Source organism: Triticum aestivum, chromosome 7A (genome assembly GCF_018294505.1).
Source record: "Triticum aestivum cultivar Chinese Spring chromosome 7A, IWGSC CS RefSeq v2.1, whole genome shotgun sequence".
Lineage (NCBI taxonomy): Eukaryota > Viridiplantae > Streptophyta > Magnoliopsida > Poales > Poaceae > Triticum > Triticum aestivum.
The window spans coordinates 715,348,795-715,374,983 of record NC_057812.1 but is presented as its reverse complement, the minus strand read 5'-3'; the positions used below and the strand labels follow the sequence as shown (position 1 = coordinate 715,374,983).

The following is a 26,189-nucleotide window of genomic DNA, read 5'->3' as shown; positions in this document are numbered from 1 at the left end:
CCGTGGCATGCTAAAGTGTCACATTTTTTGTTTTCCGACGACATAGGGAGCAGAGGCAAGCCGACGTTGCCTTACCGTTACGGCACCTCGGACGGCTACAGGCAAGTGGTCTTGCGTTTACTAGTCCAAGTCAACTAGACTGTACACACTGACTCAAATCAGGAGATGAGTGGCCACCACCAAAATACTTAGCATGCACGCAGGCAATGCCAGCCAGATATATATGTACGTGTATGTTACGATCCGATTAATACCAGTCCAGATGTATGTGGTTTGTTGATCGACAGGAAACTGAAACTGAAAACGATGTTCTGGGGCGGTTTACCGACGTCTGAACCAGTCAGCCGGTCATCTGTAGCCAACCATTCTCCTTATCTTACCCTGCCGGCCCGCTCTTCATTCTTTTTGCTGTATAAAAGCAGGCAGATAAGTCTCCTTTTCTTCTTGTCCCCCTCTCGTACACCCACTTGTTGGATGCATGTTAGTTTTCTGAGAAGTGCACCGATCAGTCGATTACTACACATCTTCAAGGTTAGTGCTCAGCTCTCTGGGGACTTAATACTTTTGGAACCATGAACCACACCCGGCCACCGGCATTCGGTTATGTAGATTTATACTTATCATATCTTTGAAACTTTCAAATCTAGACTATACTAGATGAAATGCTAGTGTTTTTTTGTTGATCAAAACGAATCGCAGAGAATATATGATGCACTAGTTGTTGTAGGGTTTTGCCTGTCTTTGCGAGTGGTCTTTGGCTTTGTTCTTCTTTTCTTGATGTTATCCTTTAGGGTTTTTTTATTCTACAGATTAATCCTTGTGAATTTTTTTCATTCTCCGTCGTTGATGCATGCATTGATCCATATCTATTATTGTGAAGTACTAAAGTTTCATGATATGTTTTTTAGTTATCAGAGAAGCTGGCTGGGCTGATCTAGATTCTAGATTACACGTGGACGAAGGAAGCAAGATCATGGCTTTGCCGGCCTCGATCTCCCACCTGGCTCACTTGGGACAGAAGCTATGGCTGCAGGACACAGGGAAAAGCTTCTCTTGCGACGGTTGCCGTGAGCCCGGCAGGGGCGAGAGGTACAGGTGCCATCCATGCGACTTCGACCTCCACAAGCATTGCGCCTTGGACAAGAGCATGGCTTTGCCAGCCTCGATCTGCCACCCCGCCCACTTGGGACACAGGCTGTCGCTGGAGGCGACCGAGTACTGGGAGTTCGTGTGCAACGGCTGCCGTGAGAGAGGCGCGGGCGAGAGGTACAGGTGCCGGGCCTGCAGGTTCGACCTCCACAAGCAGTGCGCCTTGGAAGAAGGAACCAAGATCATGGCTTTCCCACGCTCCATCTCGCACCCCGATCATTGGGGGCACAAGCTGTCGCTGGAGGCGACTGACTACTGGAAGTTCGTGTGCAATGGCTGCGGTAAGAGCGGGTTGGGCGAGAGGTACAGGTGCCGGGCCTGCAAATTTGACCTCCACAAGCAGTGCGCCTGGGGCCAAGGGACCAAGATCATGGCCTCCTCAGGCTTGATCTCCCACTCGGCCCACTTGGAACACATGCTGACGCTGTGCGCCCCTGGCCTCTCCAACTTCGTGTGAGCCCGGCACGGAGGAAAGGTACAGGTGCCATGCATGCGACTTTGACCTCCACAAGCAGTGCGCCTTGGACCAAGGAACCAAGCTTGTGCACCCGCTGCTTAAGAACGTCGAGCTGGTGCTCCGGTTCCAGGGCCCCAAGGACGGCGGCAGGCTGGTGTGCGACGCCTGTGGCAACGCCGTGCTGGGATTCCACTACCACAGCAGCAAGCTGTGCCTCCACCCGTGCTGCGCAAACCCACTGGATGTCAACAAGAACGAGGATGATGGTCGCGGGAGAGATCAGCCGTCCAGGAGTAAATTCCAGCGCACATTGTCTGTCAGCGGGCATATCAGTGACGCGATAGATACTGGAGAAGCGGTAGCTGATCTCTTCAACTCAATTAATCTAGACGATGGCGGTTCCGTAGAGGAACCCGACTTCGACTTTGACTTTTAAGTATATCTGGTGTTTGGCTTTCCTCTGGGATTGTACGTATATATGTGTATTGGCGCGTGCATGATTGCTTGGTGACGTATGAAATAAGTTTTGTAAGAGCATCTCCAACAGGCGCCGGTCGCGCCGCACGCAAAAAACACATATGCCGCGCGCACATCGCCTGGTTTGGCACGGCGCGCAGCGCTGGCTCCAGCAGCCGCGTTAAAATGCAGCGCGCGCGACGCGCATAAATAACATATGCATTCGAAAACAAAAGCAAAAAATTTTAAGAACAAACAAAAATAAATAGTTCAATTTCGTTTATTACAACTCAAACAAACAGTTTATCGTTCAATACAACAAATAGTGCAATTAAACACAACAAATAGTTCAACAATACAATAACGAGCGCACAAATCATGATGCTCTTTGTCGTCCATTCCATGTCCACCACTCCTCAATGAGATCCTTCTGAAGATCATTATGCACTGCAGGACGTCGAATGGCATGATAGGAGGCAATAAAACGGGCCACCCTTTCAGCCCTCCATCGCACTCGCACGGGATATCCCAAGAGCTCATACTGAGAGTAGTCTACATCTTGGCCACGCTCATTCTCGATAATCATGTTGTGCATGATCACGCAAGCGTGCATTATGTACCAAAGCATCTTTTGATCCCAAAATCTAGCCGGTCCTCTCACAATAGCAAATTGGGCTTGCAAAATCCCAAAAGCTCTCTCCACATCTTTTCTAGCCGCCGCCTGAGCATTGTGGAAATCAAGATTTTTCTTACCTTCTGGCTTTTTCAACGGCTTGACAAAGGTTTGCCACTTTGGATAGATGCCATCCGCTAGATAATAGCCATAGTTGTATGTACGACCATTTGCTACAAACTACACCGGTGGCAACTCCCCATTTGCAATCTTACTCATCAATGGTGACCGGTTGACAACATTGATGTCATTCAAAGATCCAGGCATTCCAAAGAATGCATGCCAAATCCAAGTCTCTTGATCGGCCACCGCTTCAAGGATTATAGTGGAACCCTTTTTTTGGCTGTGGAATTGCCCATGCCATGCCTTTGGACAATTCTTCCAACTCCAATGCATGCAATCTATTGAGCCAAGCATGCCAGGAAAGCCGCGAGCTTTGTTCATCGCCAAAAGCCTTGCGACGTCTTCAGCGTTGGGAGATCTCAAATACTCCTTGCCAAACACTTGCACAATTCCGACTGCGAAGCGCTTGACACACATGATGGCTTGGCTCTCACCCATAGCCAAGTGATCATCAACTGGATCAGCCGGTATACCGTATGCCAACATACGCAAAGCGGCTGTCACCTTCTGAAAGGTGCTATGCCCGAGCTCTCCGGCGGCATTCCTCCTTTGCTGAAAAAAGCGGTCATGGCTCGCTAGTTTCTCTGCAATGCGCCTGAACAACTCGGTGCTCATCCTAAACCGGCGACGAAAATATGACTCGGGGTATGTGGGATTCTCCGCAAAATAATGCCTGATCAATCTGTTGTGGGCATCGATCCTATCCCTCCAAATTTCTTGCCGACCCATAACCGAACCACTGTGCTTCGGTTTTTTATTAATATGCATAGCTAGGATCATTGCAAGATCCTCCTCCTCTTTCATATCAAATTCTTCTTCGGAAGAATCATACGACGAACTCATCTGCAATGTTGAATATTATGCTATAAATAAAAAACTACAATCAACATGCACGAAATTCATGGCTTTTGAGCAATACATACCTTCTAGGCGTTTTATCGAACACCTTGCGGGCGCCGAGCGGCAGCGAGCGCGCGGGCGCTGTTCGTCGGCGGACCAGCACACGCGCGGGGCGGCGGGCCTAGAGGGGGGGCCAGAGAAAGCGCGCGCGGGGCGGGGATAGGCCGGGGAAGCGTCAGAACGGTCGCAGGGTGGCGCTGTCGGCGGCGGCGGCGCGGCTTGAGGGGGGGTGGGAGGTGTGAGCGAGCGCGCGAGAGTCCAGCCTGTTGGAGATGCTCTAACACCTATTTGCTCCGCATATTGGTTGCTTGGTGTCTTTTGTGCCTTTCTACTACATCCTAGAGGCGTGCTTTGCCGCACCCGTCCACCTTAAGAAAATTAGAAATATAGATACTTGAGAAATTTCGAGCTGTGATAATGTATAAGCAATTTCATATGCGTCAATTTATTGTGCATTTGATATAGACATTGAGAAATAATTGCTTAGGACACTCAAATATCATCACAAAAAGGGGAAATCAAACTACAAATGATCACAATTATAACATGCCTAGCAAATACTCCCTCCATCCTTCAAAGAGTGTACTTGCAACTTTGTTGGAGGGTCAAACTATTTTAAAGTTTGACCGAGTTTGTGCAAAAATATATCAATGTTCATGAAATAAATAGGTATATGATGAAAACATATTTTATGATGAATCTAATTCTACTAATTTGATGGCATAAATATTGATGTATTATTGTATAAATACGGTTAAACATAAAAAAGTTTGTCTTTTCAATAAAATTGAAAGTACATATTTTCAAGGACGGAGGGAGTACAAATGGAAGCCACAATTACAATACAGTAAGTAATAACAATTAATGACCTCAATACTTCCAATGCATATTAATATTTATTTTTGTTATTTGTTTATTTTGGTTTATCAAGCTATTCCCTCTATAAACTTCTGTAAGACGTTTTATATCACTAAAGTAGTGATTTAAAACGTCCTTTAGTGATCTAAACATCTTATAAAAATTTACAGAGGGAGTAGAACATAATGACTTGAAAAGACCAACATTTTGATGCCAGGAGAGTTCCTCCCATTAGAGCATCTCCAGCCGCGCACCCAACAGGCCCCCAGGGCGCCTTGTTAAGCGCCGGCACCGAAACAAAACCCCAGTCGCGCCCCCAAGACGCTGAAATCCGCCGGCTTGACTCGATTTTGGGCCCGGCGATCGCAGGCGAAACCTAACACACTCGGGGGGGGGGGGGCGCTCGGGGGCTCCGGCGCAAGGAAAAACACGCCTGGGCCATACTGTCAGGCGAAAAGTCAAGACATTCATCCAGATTCGCCTCCACCTCCCGCACGCTCGGGCACCACCCTGCCGATCCCGGCGCAGCCCACCGCCCAGCACCGCTAGATAGGTCATTCCCTGACGGAAAAGAGAGAAGGTTTCGCCGCGACCGCCTCTCCACCACTGTCCGTGCGAGTTTTCCGGCGCTCCGGCCGCGCAGGGCAGTATATCGATGGGTGTGCGCCCACCACACCCGCAAGGTGTTCGGCATTTTGTTTGCTCGGCGATGGACTCGGACGACGAGGAGGCGCTCGCGGCGCTGCTGCAGGAGGAAGCCGATGCCGACGTCCAGGATGAGGAATACCTCATGGTCCTCGCCGCCCTCGCCGGCCTACTCGCGAGCAATGAAATGCCGCGGCAAGGTGGCTCGGCGCCGGGGCGGTTGAAAGCAAAGAACCGGCTTCGTCTGGAAGGCTATTGCATGCTCTACTCTGACTACTTCGCCGACGCTCCACTACACGGCGACAAAGTATTCCGGCGTCGTTATCGGATGAGCCGAAAGCTTTTCCTCAGGATTGTGAATTCCATCCGGGAGTTCGACAGCTACTTCAAGTGCAAGAAGGATTGCACCGGCAAACTTGGATTCACCTCAATCCAGAAGTGCACGACAGCTATGAGGATGCTTGCATAGGAGCTCCCGGTGATTCACTCAACGACTATGAGCGCATGGCCGAGTCCACGACCATTGATTGTTTCTACAAGTTCTGCAGGGCAGTGGTGGCAGTTTGGACCGCAATACTTGTGAACACCCAATGCGGAAGACACTGCTCGGATCTTAGCACAGAATGCAGCAAGAGGATTTCCTAGGATGCTTGAAAGCATCGACTGCATGCATTGAAAATGAAAGAACTGCCCATTTGCTTGGCAGGGGATGTACAAAGGAGCTAAAGGCGGTTGCCGCATGGTACTTGAGGCGCTGACCACACAGGACCTCTGGACTTGACACTCCTTCTTTGGTATGCCAGGAACTCACAATGACATCAACGTGCTGCAGTGCTTCCCTGTCTTTGCCCAGCTTGTTGAAGGTCATTCTCCTCCGGTGAACTTCGAGGTCAATGGGCGACACTACAATAAGGGGTACTACCTAGCTGATGGCATCTATCCGAGATGGTCTACATTTGTGAAGACTATCTCAAACGCTGTGCTAGGAGGCAAGAAGTCCCACTATGCGAAGGTTCAGGAGGCTTGCAGGAAGGATGTCGAGCGGGCATTTGGTGTGCTCCAATCTCGATTTGCTGTTTTCCTGTACCCTGCTCAGACATGGTCGAAAGATCAAATGTGAGAGATCATGACTTGCTGTGTCATCTTGCACAACATGATCATTGAGAGCGAGCAGGAAGAGGCAATGTTTGACACTGAACCATATTACATGCAGGATCCTCTTGCACAAGTTGATCATCAACTACCGACAACCTGGACTGCCTTCCTCAATATGCGTCAGGAGATCCGAGACCCATAGGTGCATCAACAACTGCAGCATGATCTGGTGGAGCTCCTATGGAGGCTCAAGGGAAACTCCTAGCTCGACGTGTGATAAATTTGAGTTTTTATTTATTGAACTATATAATTTGTGTTGAACTATTTGTTGTTGAACTATTCGATTTCTATTGATTTTCTGTGATGAACTATGTTATAATTTTTTTACTTATGTTGAACTCACGCCGAACCACGGCGAATATGGGCCGACTCGCGCCTATATCGGGCCATTTATTGCTGAAAGTGGGCCGAAAAACGGCACATTTGCGCTAAAAATGGGCCGATATCGGCGCCTGGGGGCGACGATTGGGTACCCAACTGCCCCAGAGCCGATTATACCGCCGGCTCGCCCCCAGGTGACAGTTTTTATGCCTCCTGGGAGGGGCCAATGGCTGGAGATGCTCTTACCAATACGCTTCCATTTCTCAGTGTCACGAAAGATATAATCTTCTAGTTGTAATTAGCGGTCACGGCAATGGCCCACCTGTCATACACAGCCCACATGTCCAAAGATCTCCGTGTTGGAATGTGCCCACGTCCCGCTCGTCAGGTGGCTAGCCATGCAGCCCGCGTCGTCCGCGTCTCCAACAGACGCATACACTTCATACTTATCTTCTCCTGCATGGTAGCACTAACCGGCTAATGCCGTTGTACTCTCACACGATCTCACTGCTCTCTCTCTCTCTCTCATGTCCCCTGATGGATGAATAGAAGTAGTGTGTGAGTTTGCTTAATCTAGCTTGGTATCAGACGCCGAGTCTCTCCACCTTCGATCCTCCTTCGCTTCCGCCATGAACAGCCTTCTCCGTCGCACCCGCTCGGTGGACCTCGACAAGCCGCCGTTCAACCCCTTCGCCCCGATCCCTGCCGCCACTCCGGCCGCGGCTACTCCACTCCCGATGGCGCCCGGGCCCGGCCCTGAGGGGGGGCAGGGGGGGCGGCCGCCCCGGGCCCCCAAAAGCCAGGGGCCCCCTCCCAGGGTATGCGTGCTGTATATCGGCCCATAAGGCCTGCTGCCTTCTCCCCGGAAAAAGGTAACCCAGCGTACGTACGCAATTAGCGTTAGCGTTGGGAGTCCTCACGTTGTTTTCCTTTGATTGATTTGTCTAAAAAAGGTAGTTTTCCATTGATTCTTAGATCGTGAGATATTTCTTAAAAAACGCTCGTGAGATCCCTAATTACGTAGTCACTTTCCCGCTGATCCAGAAGTCCCGATTCCCATCTCAGGCGGCAGCGGAGGCGCAGGTGGTGCAGCATGCACAACATCGCCGAGCGCCTCCGGTCTCCACTCTCCAGCCTTTACGCACACGGCGAACATCACCTCATCGCCGAGTTTCATCAGCCACGCGATCTCGACTAATTCACGAGGTATATCAGATAATCATTCCCTATCTCCTATTCCCAGATCCTATATATATGTTGCTATTTGCCAATTAAGTAATTTACCTTCGACTAACATTGTGTAGCCTTTGATACCATTTTTTTTATATTTTCAGCATTGTATTATCATGTCGTCTAAAAAGTACTCATTCGGTAGGGATAAAAGAAAAAGAAAACAACGTGAGGTCTTCTTGGTAGAATCACAGAGATGAACGATGATACTAGTGCGTCGATGAACAAGGTGATACTAGTGCGTCGATGAACAAGATGATGAACCCCTGACACTCATGGTGTTTGAAGATATATTTGGATATTTATTGAGAACGGGCACCCTGAATCATTCAATGATAATGAACTTGAAAAGTGTTGCACAAATTGCATAAACTATGTCTCTCGATGGTTCATCTGATGCTGGGGTATATGATTTTATTTTGCAATTAAAGGTTATAAAGTTCACTTTGCCCAATGGCTTAATGTTGATATGAAGATTTTCGATCATGTGATATAGTTGATTATTATGCTAATGTCTCCATTGCTTATCACATCTTATTTGCCGTGCATGTGACTATCGCATTGGTTGGAAGAAGCTTCTCAAAGTCGAATTATTGAAAAACTATTTGAGTTCACTAATGATTCAAGAGAGTGATTGATTTGGCAACGTTACACATATAGAAGAAATTATTGGATAAGGCTGACATTGATCATAGGTGAATTAATATCAAGGAATGCTAGAAGAATCTTTTTAGGGTAATATGTATAAATCATTTCATATGAATATTGTATTTTAAGTGTTTATTGGTTTCATTTCATATATATGTATATATTCTGTTAAAAATATGTATATATTCACTATTATTATGTTTAAATTAAGGGCCCCGAGTTTTAGTTTCGCCCCGGGCCTCCGAAATTTCAGGACCGGCCCTGACGGCGCCCCTCGCCAACCCCGCGCCCCACCGCGCGACCCTCGCCGATCGCGGCAAGGCCAACGTCCCCGAGATGCCCGCTCCCGCGGCTGCGCCCGCAGGCTCCTCTTCTTCCTCGGCACCACGCGTGGTGCGCCTCGCTCCACCGCCCGCGGCAGGTGTCCTCCACACGGCCGGCAGCACCCCTGTCCCTGCGCCGACCAGGCCAGGCCGCGCCATTGTTCCCCATCTCGCGCTCGGCGGCCTTCGCAGCTCCAACGCCGGCCCATCGTCCACGGCCACAGGTCTCCGCCCTCCATCGCCCACTTCTTCTCCGCCAAACTTCAACTCGAGTCGGGCAACTATTCCCGTTGGCGCCAGCTCTTCTACACCATCTCCTGCAAGTATGAGGTCCAGCACCATCTCGACGTCGCCGCCGATTCGCTCGGCCAGAGCGCCGTTTAGCGCAACGACGACCTGACCGTCGTGCTCTGGATGCACGGCGTGGTCGACGAGGAGCTTCTCGATGTCGTCGCCACTCCGGCCAGCACCGCCTACGACATCTGGTCGCAGCTCCACCTCCTCTTCATGGACAACCAGCCGGGCCGCGCCGTCATCCTCGGCGCCGAGTTTCGTCCAGGGCGATCTCTCCATCGCCGAATATAGCAGGCGACTCAAGTCCCTTGCTGATGCCCTCGAGGATGTGGGCGAATGCGTCACCGACCAGTCCCTCACGCTCCAGCTCATCCGTGGCCTCAACCATAAGTACCACGTCATGGCCACTCTCTTGCCGATGCAATCGCTGTTCCCTTCCTTCGTGCAGGCCCGCTCGAGACTACTCATGAAGGAGATCTCGGCCAATGAGCGGGCTCGCCTGGACGGTCGCCCTGAAGCAACTGCCATGTCGCTCACCATCGGCCACGGTTCAGGCGGTGGTTTCGGTGGCTCCGGCGGCTCCTCCGGGGGCTCCTCCGTCGACCGCGGCAGCTCCGCCGGCTCCTCCGGGGGCTCCTCCGTCGACCGCGGCAGCTCCGCCGGCTCCCACACCGACCGCGGCAAGGGCCCGGCCGCGTCCCCCAACAACGACCGCGGTGGGCGCGGGCGCGGCCGCGGGCGTGGCCGTGGGCACGGCGCCCAGTTCCCCGGTGGCGCCCCGACTGGATGCGGCGCTGCCCCGCCTGCACCTGGTGCGCTGGCGCCTCTCTCCACAGGCTACTTCGCTCCCTACGGGGCCCTCCTCCCCGGCCTGCCCCAGCCTCGCGCGCCCTGGGCCGCCCCCAACGTCGCGGGTGTCCTAGGCCCGCGCCCACCACCACCGCACTAGGCCTACCCGGTCGCTGCTGCTTCCTCCGCCGGCGGGCCGACTTGGGAGCAGTATAATCAGCTCTATGCGGCCCTCCAGAGCCTCTCCGTGCGGCAGCATCAGGCCGGCGGCGCGCCGGACTGGTTCCTCGACACGGGCGCAATGTCGCACGTCGCAGGTACGACAGACACACTCACCTCGTACGGTTCCCCCTCTCTGCGTCATTCCTCTGGCATCCTAGTTGGTGATGGGTCTCGTCTTCCTGTTACAGCCGTAGGTTCTACCTCCATCTCTAATTTTTCTCTGCATGATGTTCTTATTTCTCCCACAATCATCAAGAACTTAATTTCCGTACGTGTTTCACTCAAGATAATTTTTGCTCGATAGAATTTGACCCGTTGGGTTTTTCCGTGAAGGACCTAGCAACGGGAAAACTCATCATGAGGTCCAATAGCCATGGCGACCTCTATCCTTTCTTCACCAACTCTGGCGTGCAGCAAGCTCTCTCAGTCGTCACCACCGGCCTATGGCATCTCCGACTAGGCCACGCTAGCAATAAAACTGTTTCCATTCTAGCTCGTGATTTCCTTCCAAGTTGTAATAAAGACATGCCTAGCAACACCGTATGCCCTTCATGTAAACTAGGCAAGCAGCCAAGACTGCCTTTTTCTCATTCTGTTTCCAAAACCAGTGCGCCGTTTCAATTAATACATTGCGACTTGTGGACATCACCCATCTATAGTTTTTCTGGTTTTCAATATTATCTTGTGATACTCGACGATTATTCCCATTACTCGTGGACTTTTCCGTTGCGCAACAAGTCTGACACCGCTGCTACCGTCTCACGTTTCTTTATGTACGTTCTCACCCAATTCCACGTCCCCATACAATGCATGCAATGTGACAACGGTGGCGAGTTCCTCACTTCCTCCTTGCGCGACCTCTTCTCTCGCCACGGCTCCTCCTTCCGCCTCTCATGCCCTCACACATCACCTCAGAATGGAAAAGCCGAGCGACTAATCCGAACCACCAACGACATTCTTCGCGTTCTCCTAATCCATGCAAACTTGCCACCCCCATTTTGGGTCGAAGCTATTCACACCGCCACCTACATCCTAAACCGGCGTCCCTCCTCGGCCATCAACTTTCTGATGCCCCACTTCCTTCTCCTCGGCCAACACCCCACGTATGACCATATGTGCGCATTCGGTTGTCTTTGTTTCCCTAACACCATCGCCACGAGTCCACACAAACTCGCACCGCGGTCGTCTCGATGTGTGTTTCTCGGCTATCCTCTCGAACATAAAGGATATCGCTGCCTCGACCTGACTACTCGCAAGGTTATCATCTCACGGCACGTCACGTTTGATGAACGGACTTTTCCCTATTCTTCTGCTGATGCCACAAAATCCTCACCCGTCCCCCTAGCCGCAGACGATCCTGGCGCCGTGATCCACCCCGGTCTCCGCGCGCCACACATCCCGCAACCATCTCTGCACCGATCCCCTCCGGGATCCTCGCCTGCTCCCTCCTCTCCGGACGCGCCAAACCAATCGGCACCCAGCTCCCCACCTGGCCAGGCTGACCCCACCACCACGTGCACCGCGCCTCCCACTCCCTCCGCGCCGCGCTCCCTTGGGTCGCCTCCCGGGCCGACCACCGCGTCAGGCTCGCCTGTCGCTGTCCGCCATGCAACCCCGCCCACGCCGCCAGTCTCTCCACCGCATGCACCACTGCATGCGCCGGGGCCCACTGACATCTCCCATGCACCCACTACATGCGCGCCACCTATTCGCATGCATCTGAGCAGGTAACATTCAACTGCTTTGACCCAACGGCAAGGCTCCATTTGAGCTTTTGTGATAATAGGGCGAGTGGTGGAGGAGAAATACGAGGAAAGTTAGATACCATAGGCAAAACTGAGGAGTACTAAGGAACCGAGGGCACATAAATAGAAATCCTATAATGGTATTTTCCACCATGGGAGGCTGGCCGAGACCTCCTATCCCGCACCTTGAGCGCTAAGAAGGTGGGATGGAGCTCAAGCATGCCACGGGCGGGCCGCGGCCCAACAACGCCCAATCGCTTGCCTGTTCCATCAGTTGACCGGTTTGACTGGTTAACCGATGGACTGTTGACTTTTGCAAAAAGTCCAAAAAAGAAGAAAAAAGTTCAAGAATATGAAAAAGGAAAATTCAAAAAATTTCACTACAACTTTTAAAAGGTTTGCCAATTAGAAAAATTCACGAATTTGAAAAAAGTGTGTAAATTTGGAAAAAGTTCATGAATAATCATTGACTATTGATTTATTGTTGAACTTTCAAAAAGTGAGTTTGAAAAAAGTTCATGAATTTGAAAAATGTTCACGTGTTTCACGGAATTGAAAAAAGCCAACGATTTTAAGGAAAAAGGTTTACAAAAATTGGAAAAGTCGTTCACAGATTTTAAAAGTTTCACGTATTTGAGGAAAAAATCATGAATTTAAGGGAAAATGTGCACTAAAAATTCAAAGAAGTTCGTTAATTTGAGAAAAGGATCATTAAAAAAGTTCATGGATTTGAAGAAAGTTTCACATTTGAAAAAAAAAATCACGCATTTAATAAAATAATAAATAAATAAAAAGAAACAAGAAAAATAAAAGAAGAAATAACCTGGTTTACGGTTAATTAACTTTTAGATCGTATGGTTTGGTTTGCCTCACCTTCTCAATATGCCAGCGCCAGTAGCTTTCCGTGGCATTTTTAGAAACAATTCATCTACAATAATTTAATACTGATACCATTTCTCTCACTATGAATCAGCAACCCGAAAACCGGTTGGGAACCAGTGTCATCGTGAACAGTAAAATCTAAAAAAATGAAAAAATTAAAATATATGAATTTTTTTGTGGCGAATTTTAACAGATATTTTGAGTGCCTGCAAAGTTTCATCATGAAATGACATTTGTGGAAGTAACGCTTTTGGAGCATTGCTTTCCTTTTTGCCATGTCATTTCATGATGAAATTTTGTGAGCACTGTCAATGTTTGTTATAAAAAGATTATGAATTTTTTTTAGCTCAGAACCACCACGTCCCATCGTCGAGGGTGATGAAATTATCAAAGGCATCTTCTTGTTGACGATGAAAATGGTCGAGGATTTTTTTTTGAAAACATAACGCAATACATTCACTGAATGAATCAGTGCGAGTGTACATATTAACTAAACATAGAATGCAACAGAAAGTGAGCGAATAAATAAGCATAGAAACCGCATATCATATTTTAGCATTTTACTACATCCAAAATGCGACAGGATCTTCAGCTAGGAACGACTTATTGGTTGCATCAGGCACTCTGTAGTATTCCACCCGACAGCTGCCGCTAGTCGTGAGGTCGCCGTTCGTGTCACGGCTGAGAGAGAATGTGGTCAGACGATAGACACAGCAGCCGTGTAGACCCACATCTCCCTCCTCCTTGACGAGGGTTTGATCAGGACAACAATCATCCTCATTCACGTGCTGCTGATTGTCTTCATCAATGGAGAGGCATTCCACGAGGCAGAATTTGCTTTGGCGTCCCATGTAGACCAGGGTGGCGCTTACATGCCGATGGGACGGGTCCTGGCTGAAGAGCTTCTCCTTGCAGAGCAGCCGCGGAGGGGGAGCGCACTGCGCTTGACCGGTGTAGGCAGAGCTGGGCACGCCGCAGGAGCAGAGCTGGCCGAAGGTGCCCGGGTCCTTGGAGAGCCCCACGAAGGCTTCGAGGCGCCGGTCGAAGTGGCCACGGCCGTCGAAGGGCAGCGCCCAGTTGCCGAGCAGTTTCCACGCAAGGTTCACGGTGTCAAAGGCGAAGGTGGCCTTGGTGTCGTCCTCCATCTTGGTGCTGACGACGATGGTGTGTGCAGAAGTGTGCACGGAGTAGGACGAGATGGCATAGGCATGGAAGGGCTGGTCGGCGAGGTCCTCCCACGACCACTCCATGCCGCAGGAAATATTGAGTAGGACCATGGTTCCCCCGAACCTAGGCTCGGCTCCACACATCACATGCCAACATTTTTTGAGATCTGTGCATGACAGAAGTGGTAAAACTAAGCGGGAACAATCAACGCTCATGGCGGGAAGGATCCTGAGTTGATAAACCTATCAACTGCTAACATAGTAGGGAATAAAATAGTGGACCGGGTCCTATGCATCCCCACTGTTACAATTGTTTAATGCATCGTGTTGCGGGTCAGCTGCATGGTAGCCATGATTTTTTTTTTGCAGGCGCATGGTAGCCATGATTGATCAGTACTTAATTCAACTAGGCCAGCTCACAATTTTTTATTTGCCTCGTTCCACAGTTTTGACTGGCCCCATGTCTAACATGCACTCAGCTAGATTTCAACTATTTATGTTTATGTTGCAAAAAAAAAAACTATTTATGTTTTGTTTTTGTTGCATGGCTTCTGAAGTTTGTTTCCTCTTCAGAATATTTTAGATTTCCTCCTCTTGAATCGCAAATAAAGATGAAGATTCTTGTTCTTCAACGTGTTCACTATTGATATGGATACCATTGTAGACTACATTTTTTCTAGAAAATAAGAAAACAAAACTCTGCGTGTCATTGTGGTGTCAGTCTGCATGTTTAATATACTTGAAATCTATATTTAGTTAAGAATAGTCATTCTCTAGCGCATGTAGAATGTCGATCCATAACCTGTCAAAAAATATATCATCCATAATCATATGAGACAACAATAGATATAAAAAAAACAGATTGCACACTGCTACAGTTCATAGGGGCATGTGCCACTGTTCCAGCCCATCTTGTTCAGAAAAGGCGAACCTAGGCAAGCTATGAGCAAGCTAGCCAAGACAAGGATTAAGCTAAATTGAGAAATTTGATTGTTAATCAGGCTCGAATCCACATGGAGAGCAGTACTAGATCGAACGGCAGTGACCATGGGTTCGGACGGACCATGGTCCAGCAGGCGGAGCATCTCGAAGGCACCCATGCTGAGGGTGAACAGCAGCTTTGTTTCGACGGGACGGGGAGGTAGATGGGATTGAGAGTATGTCACCGGCCCGGGCCGAAGGTGAAGCCCCGCGAACGGACGTCCAGCATGGGGAAGACGTGCGGATCTCTGGTGTGCATCGCCAGGATCCGGGCGCCGAAGGACGACGTGATGTGCTTGGGGTACCCGAGCGGCGCCGTCAGCCGGTTGAAAGGCTTAGGCAAAGGGCGAGGGGAAGAATAGGTCTGCTCATGGTGGTTCCCGCCGGGCAACAGGTTCATCTTGCGTATGGTGTATCCGGAGTGCCAGTCGTCGAGGACGAGGTAGAGTGCCTCCGGCCGCTTTGGCTTTGGCTTAGCTGTTCTTCCTCCTTGCTCGTCGTCGTCGTCGTCGTCCCGCCCTCGCTTTGGCATCCTTTCGCGTCATCTTCTCGTGATTTCTTAGTTCTTACACACGAAAAGAGCGGACAATGTCTCGTGGATTTGAACCGTAACTCGTTTGTACGTGTAGCATTATTCTTTTAAAGGCGTTGCCGGTCCCTGCAATTTGAATTCAAAACCGAATCCGTGGTAGAACGGAAATCAATCCGTCCAGTCGTCATCTATCCTACTACAAGTCGGAGTTGATCAGCGGCAAAACATTGGGTGGGGGAAGGCCAATAACTGGCCGTCGTCAGTTATTAACGGAATTCTAGCCAACTATTCGAAGGCCCCAACGGCCCAATCCCAATCACCATTCCCTGCAATTTGCCATGGATAAGAAAATAAATAAATTGCGAGGCCATGAAAATAAATTTGCCAAAGGAAACTATTTCTGTACGATTATATATTACACAAAGAAAGCCGTGATTTTGAAAAAAAAAACAAAAATCAATCATAAATTTTGTCATGTCACATTGCAAAAATATAAAATGATTGACACCAGTTTGTAGGCAACACAAATATACATATAATGCAATGATGGGGAGAAAAACATTTCTTAAAAATGTCTAAATGATTTAGGACACAAAAGATTATATTTTTTGCTATGTGAACATTGCAAAAATTCATTAAAAATTGCTGCCAATTTGTTGGGACCAAAACAAAATCTGAATTTTCCTCTTTTTTGAGAAACGCAAAATTTCATGAATTGATCATACTTTGACTAGGGAAATCGATGAAATTTTTCATAGCACAGACACAAAATTTCATGAATTTACCAGGTGGAAATGTTCATTGGTCAAAGGTCGTCCGGTGAAAGTTAAAGGGCTAGATCTCTGGGTCAACCTGGCTTGGGTTAGGGCACTCCGAGGTCTTCGAGGGGTAGCAATGCCACCAAAACAAAATCTGAATTTTCCACCTTTTCCTTTGGATTACCTGGCCGGAGGGCACGCTGCTGCACCTGACCTCGACGAGCTGCAATTGCTGCAGTCGATAGGGAGAGGCCAGGCCGCCTTCCCATTGCGCCATGTGTATGCCTGCTGGTAGCGGTGCCGGAGAAGCTGCTGGAGCTGGTGCTAATCCCTTCCACCGTTGCCCGCGTACGCGGTCTGCCGGTGCGGCTGCCCTGATCACGCCACACCTCCTGTCTCGTCTGGCCGCTACGCCTGCTCTGCGCGTGGCCTTGAGCGGCACAACGTCCTCATCCCCGGCTCGCTCTCAAGGCCCCGTGGGCGGACCATAACCCAACCCCGTTCCCTTTCGTCGCGGCCTGCATCTGTGGCCCACCGGCGCTGCTGCCATTCGCGCCTATTCCACTCTTCCGCCGCACCTGCCCTGCACGTGGAATCGGATGGCACAACGGCCTCATCCACCACGGAGCGAGCCGTCGTCGCTAGCAAGAAGGCCCCTGCCATCGTTTGGATGGGGTCGAGGTGTGGTGTAGTGGGAGCGAGGAAATGGATAAGAGCATCTTAGAGCATCCCTAGCAGACCCTGCAAACCTTAGCTGGTACCACAGATTTCGGTTTACGGTCCTAGTTTTTTTACATGTAAATCCGTCGGAAAAACATGGGCCGGCGAGCTTTTAAGGCATCTTCTAGAGGTGCTCTCAGAAGACCCATATATATAAGCTTGTCGGCCCTTACAATCCCGGCTGAGTCACAAGAAATGTGAAAATTTTGGCCCGAGCAGATCGTGTAAAAAAGGCCCAACCCGTAAAAAATATACAGGTGACCCGTAAAACCCCAACGTGGCCGCTATATTTACTTGATCCGATGAGTTTTAGGGTTCCTATCCGGTAAATCCCCCACCTTCCTCTATCGCAATCCTCTCTCTCTCTCTCTCTCTCTCTCTCTCTCTCTCTCTCTCTCTCTCTCTCTCTCTCTCTCTCTCTCTCTCTCTCTCTCTCTCCAGCTGGCATTTTCCTCGCGCACAGCGAATCATTGACCGCCTCGATGTCGAGTGGAGGACGTGGGTGTGGTGGCCAAGGGGGATGCGGTAGCTCGGCGTTGCACAAGCTTGCCTGCCACGACGATGAGGCCGGGAGCTCCGTCATCCGCCCCCGGGTCCGGGAATGGGTCTGCGTGCATGCGAGGGAGCATGGTGCCCTCTCCTGCAGCGGCGACCGGAGGGCGTGGAGGGAGTTTGATCGCCTCCATGACATCCTTTGGCCAACCACCAAGCGCTTCCGCGAGGCGGAACACGTCTCGTTGAGGTGAAGGAGGCGGCCGCGGTAGGAGAAGAAGGCACGGGGAAATATGCACAGCTCAATAAGCAAGTTAGGTACGATAGGATGAATACATAGGATCCTTGCAAGAAAACATGGACAAAATTTCCAGATACTGTTCTATGTGCAAGAAAACTTCTCTACAAGCTGTTTTCGTCATCATCACCTGAGGAAGAAATGTTTTTGTTAGGTGAAATAAGTTCCGGGAACACAACTCAATCAAAGGCTTCCCGATTATACAACTAGGTATAGAATTTATTTATTTTGGCCAGCAAGTTCACACTTGATACGCAACCGGACCATGTCTTTTTCCCCTGGTTGCAAGTCCATCCTTGACGTGTAGCTAGGGCCCGATGTTTTTTTTGTTTTGCCCTAGTTGCAAGTCCACTTTCGGCTCGCAACTGGGCTCGACCTTTTTTGTCTTAGTTACAAGTCCATCATCTACATACAACTGGGGTGAGCGGCGATCGTTTTTTTTTTGTTGCCAATTTGCAAGTCCACCATCAACACACAACTGGAGGTCAACCATTTTTGTTCTAGTTGTAAGTTCACCATTGACAAGGAACTTCTGTCCTCGACCGCCTTAGCACAGTTCCATGTTCATTACTGACACGCAAATGGCCACACCCTTTTGTACCAGTTGCAAGCTCATTCTCGACACACAACAAGCCTGACCCTTTTGTCTCATCATTTTTTTCAAGACCATCCTTGTCATGCATTTGGCCTTGACACACAAATGGCCTATTTTTGTGTTCAAATCAAGTGGTTGTCATCCTTTCAAAAGTTTAGCAACAACACATGTCTTTTAATCCAGTTAATATTTATCCCAGTTTTTCTAGAACAACTTAACATTTATCCAAAAAAGACCCCATTTTTGCTCTTTTTCCTAGGTGCTCACATTTGTTATTCTACTCAAGGGCTTTTCTGTAAAATTTCCAGCAGTAGCGGATCTTTTTAATGTATATTTTTACTTTTTCGTTTTTTGGTTTTTTTCTCTACCGTGCGACTTATAAAATGTTTGCTTCATTTTAAAATAAATCCATCGCGCATTTTCAAAATTTTCATCGCTTTTTTATAAAATGTTCCTCATGCATTTTTATAAAATGTTTTGTCTCGTATCTTGAAAATGCTTTTCTAATTCATGAACATTTTAAAAATTGTTTTTAACACCCGAATGAAAATTTTGAAATTGTTTATAAAATGTTCATCATGTATTTTTTTTCCTGTGCTTTAACACACAAAGCATTTCAAAAGGAGAATGAGATGAGCCTTTTCACGCCATGTTCCAGCTGCATGGCAATTAACAACTTTTTGTGAAGAGAAGTTCTACGTCGATCAGCCTTAGTGGAATAACAACGGAACACACGTGAGCCTGAGCGATCAATCATGCATCAAGCTATAGGTTCAACAAAATACAGGGCATCAGTGCACAAACGAAGCACGTGCACACTGTACATTCATACAATTCGTTGTGCAATGGATTAAAAAGAATGGTATACATTTTCAGAAGATTTTATCGTCCACTCTCAGTTCATTGTTCATGTATCAGTTCAAAACATCTTTTCATATCTTAACTCAGTTTTTCCATTCTAAGTAGTTAGATTTTTTTATCTCATTTAAATGTGTTTTCATCAGGTTTTAGTCATGTTCCATTTTCTGTATTTTTCTTTTTTATACATTGAAATGTTTTTAACACAGTACAGACACAAGCGCTCATATATACGCGCATACACTCACCCTATGAACGTATACACGCACACCCTATCTCTATGAGCACCTTCGAGAGACTAAGTCGCCATATCATCTTGAGATTTACGAAATCATCGTAGGCGTGTCGTCGTTGACGGGAGCGTCTCCTCCCACTGAAAACGCATCGCCGAAAATCCTAAAATAATTTCAGGAATAATGTGAGCACCAGGACTTGAACCCTAATGGACTGGGATACCACTATCACTCTAACCATGACGAAGTAACCAACCATGTCACATTTTTATACTTGTTGTAGAGCTCGTACCACGTCCGCTCCTTTTTCTTGAAACTAAAATAGGAGTAAGATTTATCTTTAATCATACAGAGCAACAGTGCTCAATGCATTGACGGAACCCTACTGGGAACAAACCGCCCTGATATATACTTTTTACTCTGTTGCGTCAGAACGCAAGATTTTGATTTTTCGCCTCTCACTACACAGCAGCAACTGGATAACCAAAAGACAACCAATAGCAGGGTTAAAAATTTCAACGAAATTTCAGTGAAATTTTTGAAGTTTCGCATATTTCAGTGGGGTCCAAAATATATTTAACACCGAAATTTCAAGGTAGATTCAAACTGATTTAAAAATAAATAAATTGTGTTAAAATTCATTAATATTAAGTGAAATTTAAAATCTAAAAAATCCAGAATATGCAAAATTTCCACAATTCCACATATTTTGGTGAGGCCAGAAATTATTTTGTTTCCGAAGTTAAAAACCTTGACCAGTAGGCCTAATCAGTGGAAACCAAAACAATAACAGTTTGCGTCAGTCAACTTTTTTTCTGCTGAGCTATAGGTGCTCCCAAACAATTACAAAGGACTGAGAGAAAGAAAACGAAACGAGCCCACAATTTTGTACATGAGTAGATGTCGCATAGATGCGCCCTAAACAGACCCATATGCTAAAAACTTCCAAATTGCCTACTACAGAAAGTGGGGTTTTATGAGCCCGAAAACTACTACTCCACGATGAACTACCCATGACGAATAGAGGAACCGGAAGCAAAAACCACCAAAAGAACAAGGAGATTGAAGACCTGGTACCATCCTCTCGCCGAGTCTGCTCGGTGAGGTGCGCTGCACCGGTCACGTGGATGCCGCGCTCGATGCCCACGTCATTCGATCGGCCCATCACGGTGCCAGCTGCAGCGAACGGGGAGGTGCACCATCGCGGTGCCCTCCTCCTTGTCGCCGGGGGAGCTCCGGCGGCTCCCCGGCGGAGGAGGGGTACTAGTTGCTCGCTCCGAGAGCGCATGCACAATCCCAAAGGTAGGGCTCCAACACGTAGTGCTAAGATTCTCAACGCCGGCGTTGCCGGCGACGAATGTCCTCAACGCCAACTGTGGTGCCAACGACGAGGTGGACGAGTGTGCTGGCGCTGTCGACGCCAAGGGTGGTGGTGGTGCGCCTTGGACCAACATGTAGATGTAGTGTACTAGCTTGAGGGGGCAATCAGAGTTGAGGTGACGAAGAAGATAAATTATGCATGAACTCTAAGAAATAATTGATATTCAAACCTATAATTAGTGGTAGTTTTTCTGGAGTAGGGGGCAATGGCCCCCTTTGGCCCCATGAAGCTCCGCCACTGATAGAGACCATGGGTGTAGAGGAGAAGACCATGGACCATGGACGGAGGGCGGGAGATAACTCGTACTTAGAGGATGAGAGGAGGAAGGAGAGGAAGCACAAAGTATTATGCAAGCATGTATATAGCGGATGGTCGACGAGAGGAGCGAGGTGAGCTGATGGAGTAATGCTAGAGATACATAGAGTTACATGGAATTTACAAATTGGCGAGTTTTGACTGGAGATTGAGGGAGAGGAGGGGCCCACACTCGTGAAAATCAGGGTAGAGAGGTTAGTTAGAAAGAAAGCTCTTTCTTTCTAATCAAAGCTCACCAGTTTGTAAATCCCGTGTAACTCTGTATTTCTAGCATTACTCTATGTATTATTAGCATTACTGGGAGCTGATGAGCATGATGCATGGCAGTGTAGGCCACGCCTCACGTACCGTACGTGGAAAAAAATTAACTTGAATTCATGTGTACATTTTTTTAGGGGTTAGAATCCATGTATACATGACCATGATGAGTGGGCGCGCAGTAGGCTGAGGGGTCGTTCCTCCATACAGAAGAAGTAGCGAGGGAGAAGGACATCGTGCAGGGCACGCAGGTGCATGCACGCCTCATCATTTTTTTTTTGGAAACTATGATGTGTTTTTATTCAACCCTAATAAACGTGCACGTGCAAAATACGTCTTCATAAATGCAAATGCGATTACAAATAAAAAAGGTCTAATAATACCAAAACAGTGGTTTTTCTATTCTAAACAATTGTTTTAGGTTTTTTACAATCAAAATGACAAGTATATATCTTTATCTTTACCTAATGTTAAAGGATGGAGACTTTCATAGTTCTCCATACAATTAATTGTTTTCCTACGCCGACCCATATATGTGTTCCCAGCCCATTATTTGAACAAACTATTATGGGCCGAGGTAGGCCTCCTCTCATTTTTTTGAATCAATGGAGGAGCAACGAAAAACTATAGGCACATGGGAGACTCGAAGTCCAGACCTTGCTGTCACATATAGATCATGGGAGCCAGCTCAGCTATGTTATGGTATGTGCTAGGAAACCGGTCGTTCACTATAAATAGTTCCACCTCGCTCCTTTCGATCAAGTTTCACCAACTTTTATATGTTTCCCAGTTGAAACCGATAAGCCGCCTAATAAAGAATCAAAGAAAAATATAGTCATTCGTTGCCATGAACCACGGAGGAAAGAAATTAAAGGATGAGAGAGAGAAGGCCATGCACCAGAAAAGAAAGGAATTTATTCAGTTACAATCGAGGCATTGTGATCAGGCTGTGGCGGCGGCCGATGCCCGAGCGTAGCCATCGGATATATTTGCACTGGTTACTACAGAATGCAAGATGCACATAAGTTCTCAAATGATTTCATGTCATCCATACAAGTAGAGGGATATACAATATATACCCTAGGTATTTTAGGGGACCAACTAATAGGTTTCTGAGTTCTGAGTTTTCTAAAGCTCTCTTTGCATTGGATGAAGGAGGGATTTTTTAATGTATAAGACATACAAACTTGACCTAAATAAGTGATCTTGTAATTCTAGGAAAGTTTCCAGATAAATTAAATCACATGTATGGCCAAATTATTGTCTATGGCTGAGATATTATAATTTAAAAATCATGATAAATTAAATCACATGTATGGCCAAATTATTGCTTCAGGTACTGTACAAAAGTTTCCTAAAAAGGTACTGTACAAAGTGAACTTCACGTGTACACAAGGATCGATCAAGACAACACTTGATATTACAGAACCTTGCAACACAAGCACTGACATTATCATAGTTCTCAATGCACGCCTGAGGTTAAATAACTAACAAAGGAGCCACAGATCTTGGAGAGGTAAGGCATGTGCTTCAAGAAGAAGACCAACCCCGGCCGCTGCCATCACCTAAGCAGATGTCAGCGGCCCAGGGCTGCGTCAGCTGGAGGCGGTGTTGATGGTTCAAAGATACCGGCTGCACCTGAGAAGTCTCTAGGGACAAGAAATGCATCAAATAGCTTATTATGTATGTGAATTAAACTATATTCAGAATAGCAATTTGGAGCTGACCCAAGTCAAGTGTGTTACCTTGAATGACTTCCATGATCTCCTCCCTGCTGTAATGACTTTCTAAATTCGAGGATCCTTATTAAGTATCTAATCTTTGGATCTACATCTAGTGTAGTGTAGTACATTTTAGCCAAATTCTTTACATAGATGCATCACATTACATGAGCCGGCCGCAGACATACACGAGCAGCAAATAAAATGAGAAAAATAACTGAACACTGGGTGAGAAAATTTAATTTGCCAAATATCTGAAAGAAAGGACACGAAGCGAATATGCATGGCCCAGTAAAACTACCTAATTATCCTAACAGGAGAGAGAACTAAAAAATGCTCAATGTAAACTTGAACTGACATAGATTTTTCTGGACTGAAAATGACACATATTCATATAACCGTCTAGTAAACGCACACAGGCCCGGAATGGCTGTTCTCGCTGCTGGAACCACTCTCGGACACCACGTGCATGGTACTACTTATGATCATGTGGCATGCGTGGTACATGCGCAATGAAATAACCCATGGAAAGATCCATCCACCGACGGAAGCTTCCCGCAGATTCCTCCAAGGATGTATCAACTCTCTCTTGTGTATCCACCAGTGGCCTTATGGAGATATGGTGAAGGGCAAGATGGTCGTCCAGGTGGGAGCTGTGTTTCGAATTTCGGTCGAAAAAACGGATTTCGACCATCTCGGTCTGGGATGAAAAATATCTTTCGGCGAAAAACTAGATTTTGGTCAAATTTCTGCCAAATTCTGGTCAAATTACAGCCGAAATTTTTGAAAATGGCCGAAATTCGACCATCTTAGCCTGGGCGAAAAATTTCACAAACCGAAAATCAAAACCTTGGTGGGAGCTGATGCTAGCTGTCATACTGTGGAGCATAAGAGCATCTCCAACAGGCGCCCAAAAAGAGCTCCGCGCACTAAAAATTCATTTTTTTGGCGCCGAACAGCTCCAACAGATGTTGTAGCGCTAAAAAGTTTTGGGCGCGCGCTGAAAAACGCTATTGCGCGCAGCATATTTTGGGCTCCGGATTGCGCGCGTTTCACAATTTGCACTGTGTGCTTTTTGAGCGTCTGCTAAAGCAAAGTTGGTCCCGGTGCATTAAAAATGCTACAATGGCGCGCTATAACTTTTATTGGGCGCGAAATTTTTGTGCGGCCGTTGGAGATGCTCTAAGGAAGAGCTGCACTGGGTGACTCCACATGTCCTGGTTGGACCAAGCTGAATGTTGATGGTAGCTACGTGCCAGCTATAGGCGAGGCGGGTGGCGGTATGGTGCTGTGCTTGGAAAGGGGCGAAATTATATTTACCGCATGTAGAGAGATCACATGTGATAATAGCCTAGATGTTGAATTTGCGGCGTGCAATGAAGGACTCGAGTTCGCCCTACACCTCACAGACCGCCCCATTGTGGTTGAGATGGACAACACCGAAGCGGTCATGATGTTGAACGCTCGGTCGGTGGACTGGTCGCGATCGCGTGCATTCGTCATGAAAATTCAGAGGATGATTGCGGATGACCCTAGGGAAATTTCGATTACTGCTATTAGACGTTTGCAGAATAAAGTGAGTCATGCTCTTGTTGTACATGGCAGAAGTATGTGTCGTACTGCTGTTTGGTTGGGCTCGGGTATGAGTGACATTGTAAAATTGGTTGTGGCTGACTAGCCACCTTAAATTAATAGAAATCTCCCTTTACCCTGCAAAAAAATGCACACAGAAAAGTGGGGGAAATCTGAAAATAAGGGTAAAAAATAGTACATGCAAAAATGCTAGACACACGACTAAAGCAACGGGACTTTACGGATCAGCTGACTTGTTCTTTTTTAATTGGGCTAAATAACCTTCTCCTCCTAATTAACCGCCCCCTAATTTAACGGAAGAAAATCTTATACGACCCGGGTCGTACAGGAACGATTGTGAGACCCTCTCTAGCGCGTGACACCTGGAGAAACGAATCTCAAAGCACAAGTTTGTTTGAGTATCCTCTTTACCTAGTAGCAAATCGTGAATCCCATTTACCAAAATCCCTAATGCTCTTTACTTCGCCGCCTCGGCCGCTGTAGCGCTCGCTCGTCGTCGTCGCCGCTGCCAACGCTCGCTTTGTCGTCGTTGTCGCCGGCTCGCCGCCGCTCTGTTGCGGAAGCACCGGAGCTCCATCCCCGCTGCCCTCCCCAACCATTTACGACCACACACCTCGGTGCCCCAAGCTCAAGTCAAGCACCAAGAAATTACAGGAACGTGCTGATTGAGTCATCTACAGGTGCCCAGACGTAGCAAACTTAGTGAATTCGGCCGCAGCCAAAGAGTGCATGCAGCATGCATAGTGCGCTTGGAGGCGCCCACGAACATCGCCGTGGCCGGCGGGGACGTCTCCGTTTCCGACGGGAATGAAGCACGCTGAGCTGGGGTGGTGTACCTGACGTCGAGGAGCACGCCGGCGGCAATGTGGCGAGCAGCCATGGCGCATCACAACGCCGCTGGAGAGATTAGAGAAGGTTGTGCTTTAAGATTCGTGTCGCCAAGTGTCACATGCGGGAGAGGGTCTCATGATGGGTCCTGTACGACCCTGATTTAACTGGTGGGGAATTGTCCGTTGATGTAGCAAAGCCGGCGTACATGTGTGTGTGTGTGTGTGTGTGTGTGTTTGTGCAACTGCACACAAAAAAAAAGGAGCCGGCTATGTTGGTAGCCAGAGCAAAAGAGAGAAAGGCATTCATCGCCTGAAGAGAAAACTGAACCTGTGTCTCGTCTGTAGTTTTTCTCTGGCTTTGCATTTCGTGGAACACCTCCTGAGCGTAGTGAGATCCACCACAACAGAGCGTGAACTGAAGTTCCAGCCAACACAAACCTGTCAAAACCTGCATACAGTGGCATTGAGAGAGACAACAGGGGAAGCAAGAAGGATTGCTAGAGAGAGAGAGAGAGAACGATCTGGAGAGAGAGAGAGAGATAGGATTGCTAGAAAGACATGTCCCCCGCCATTGCACCGAATCGCCGG

General features: G+C 48.0%; 1 protein-coding gene and 1 long non-coding RNA gene across 2 annotated transcripts; both read left to right on the top strand.

The window, feature by feature from the left end:
• Window positions 1–456: 456 nt before the first annotated feature.
• On the top strand, window positions 457–1,839 carry LOC123146970 (uncharacterized). Its single transcript, XM_044566226.1, has 2 exons — window positions 457–531; window positions 909–1,839. Exon 2 carries the CDS (start codon window positions 974–976, stop codon window positions 1,604–1,606), a length of 633 nt encoding a protein of 210 aa, XP_044422161.1. The 5' UTR covers window positions 457–531; window positions 909–973; the 3' UTR covers window positions 1,607–1,839.
• A 5,818-nt stretch (window positions 1,840–7,657) lies between these two features.
• Window positions 7,658–8,453, top strand: LOC123147351 (uncharacterized). The gene is made up of 2 exons (XR_006473170.1): window positions 7,658–7,943; window positions 8,113–8,453. It is a non-coding gene; the product is annotated as an uncharacterized lncRNA (long non-coding RNA).
• Window positions 8,454–26,189: the final 17,736 nt, after the last annotated feature.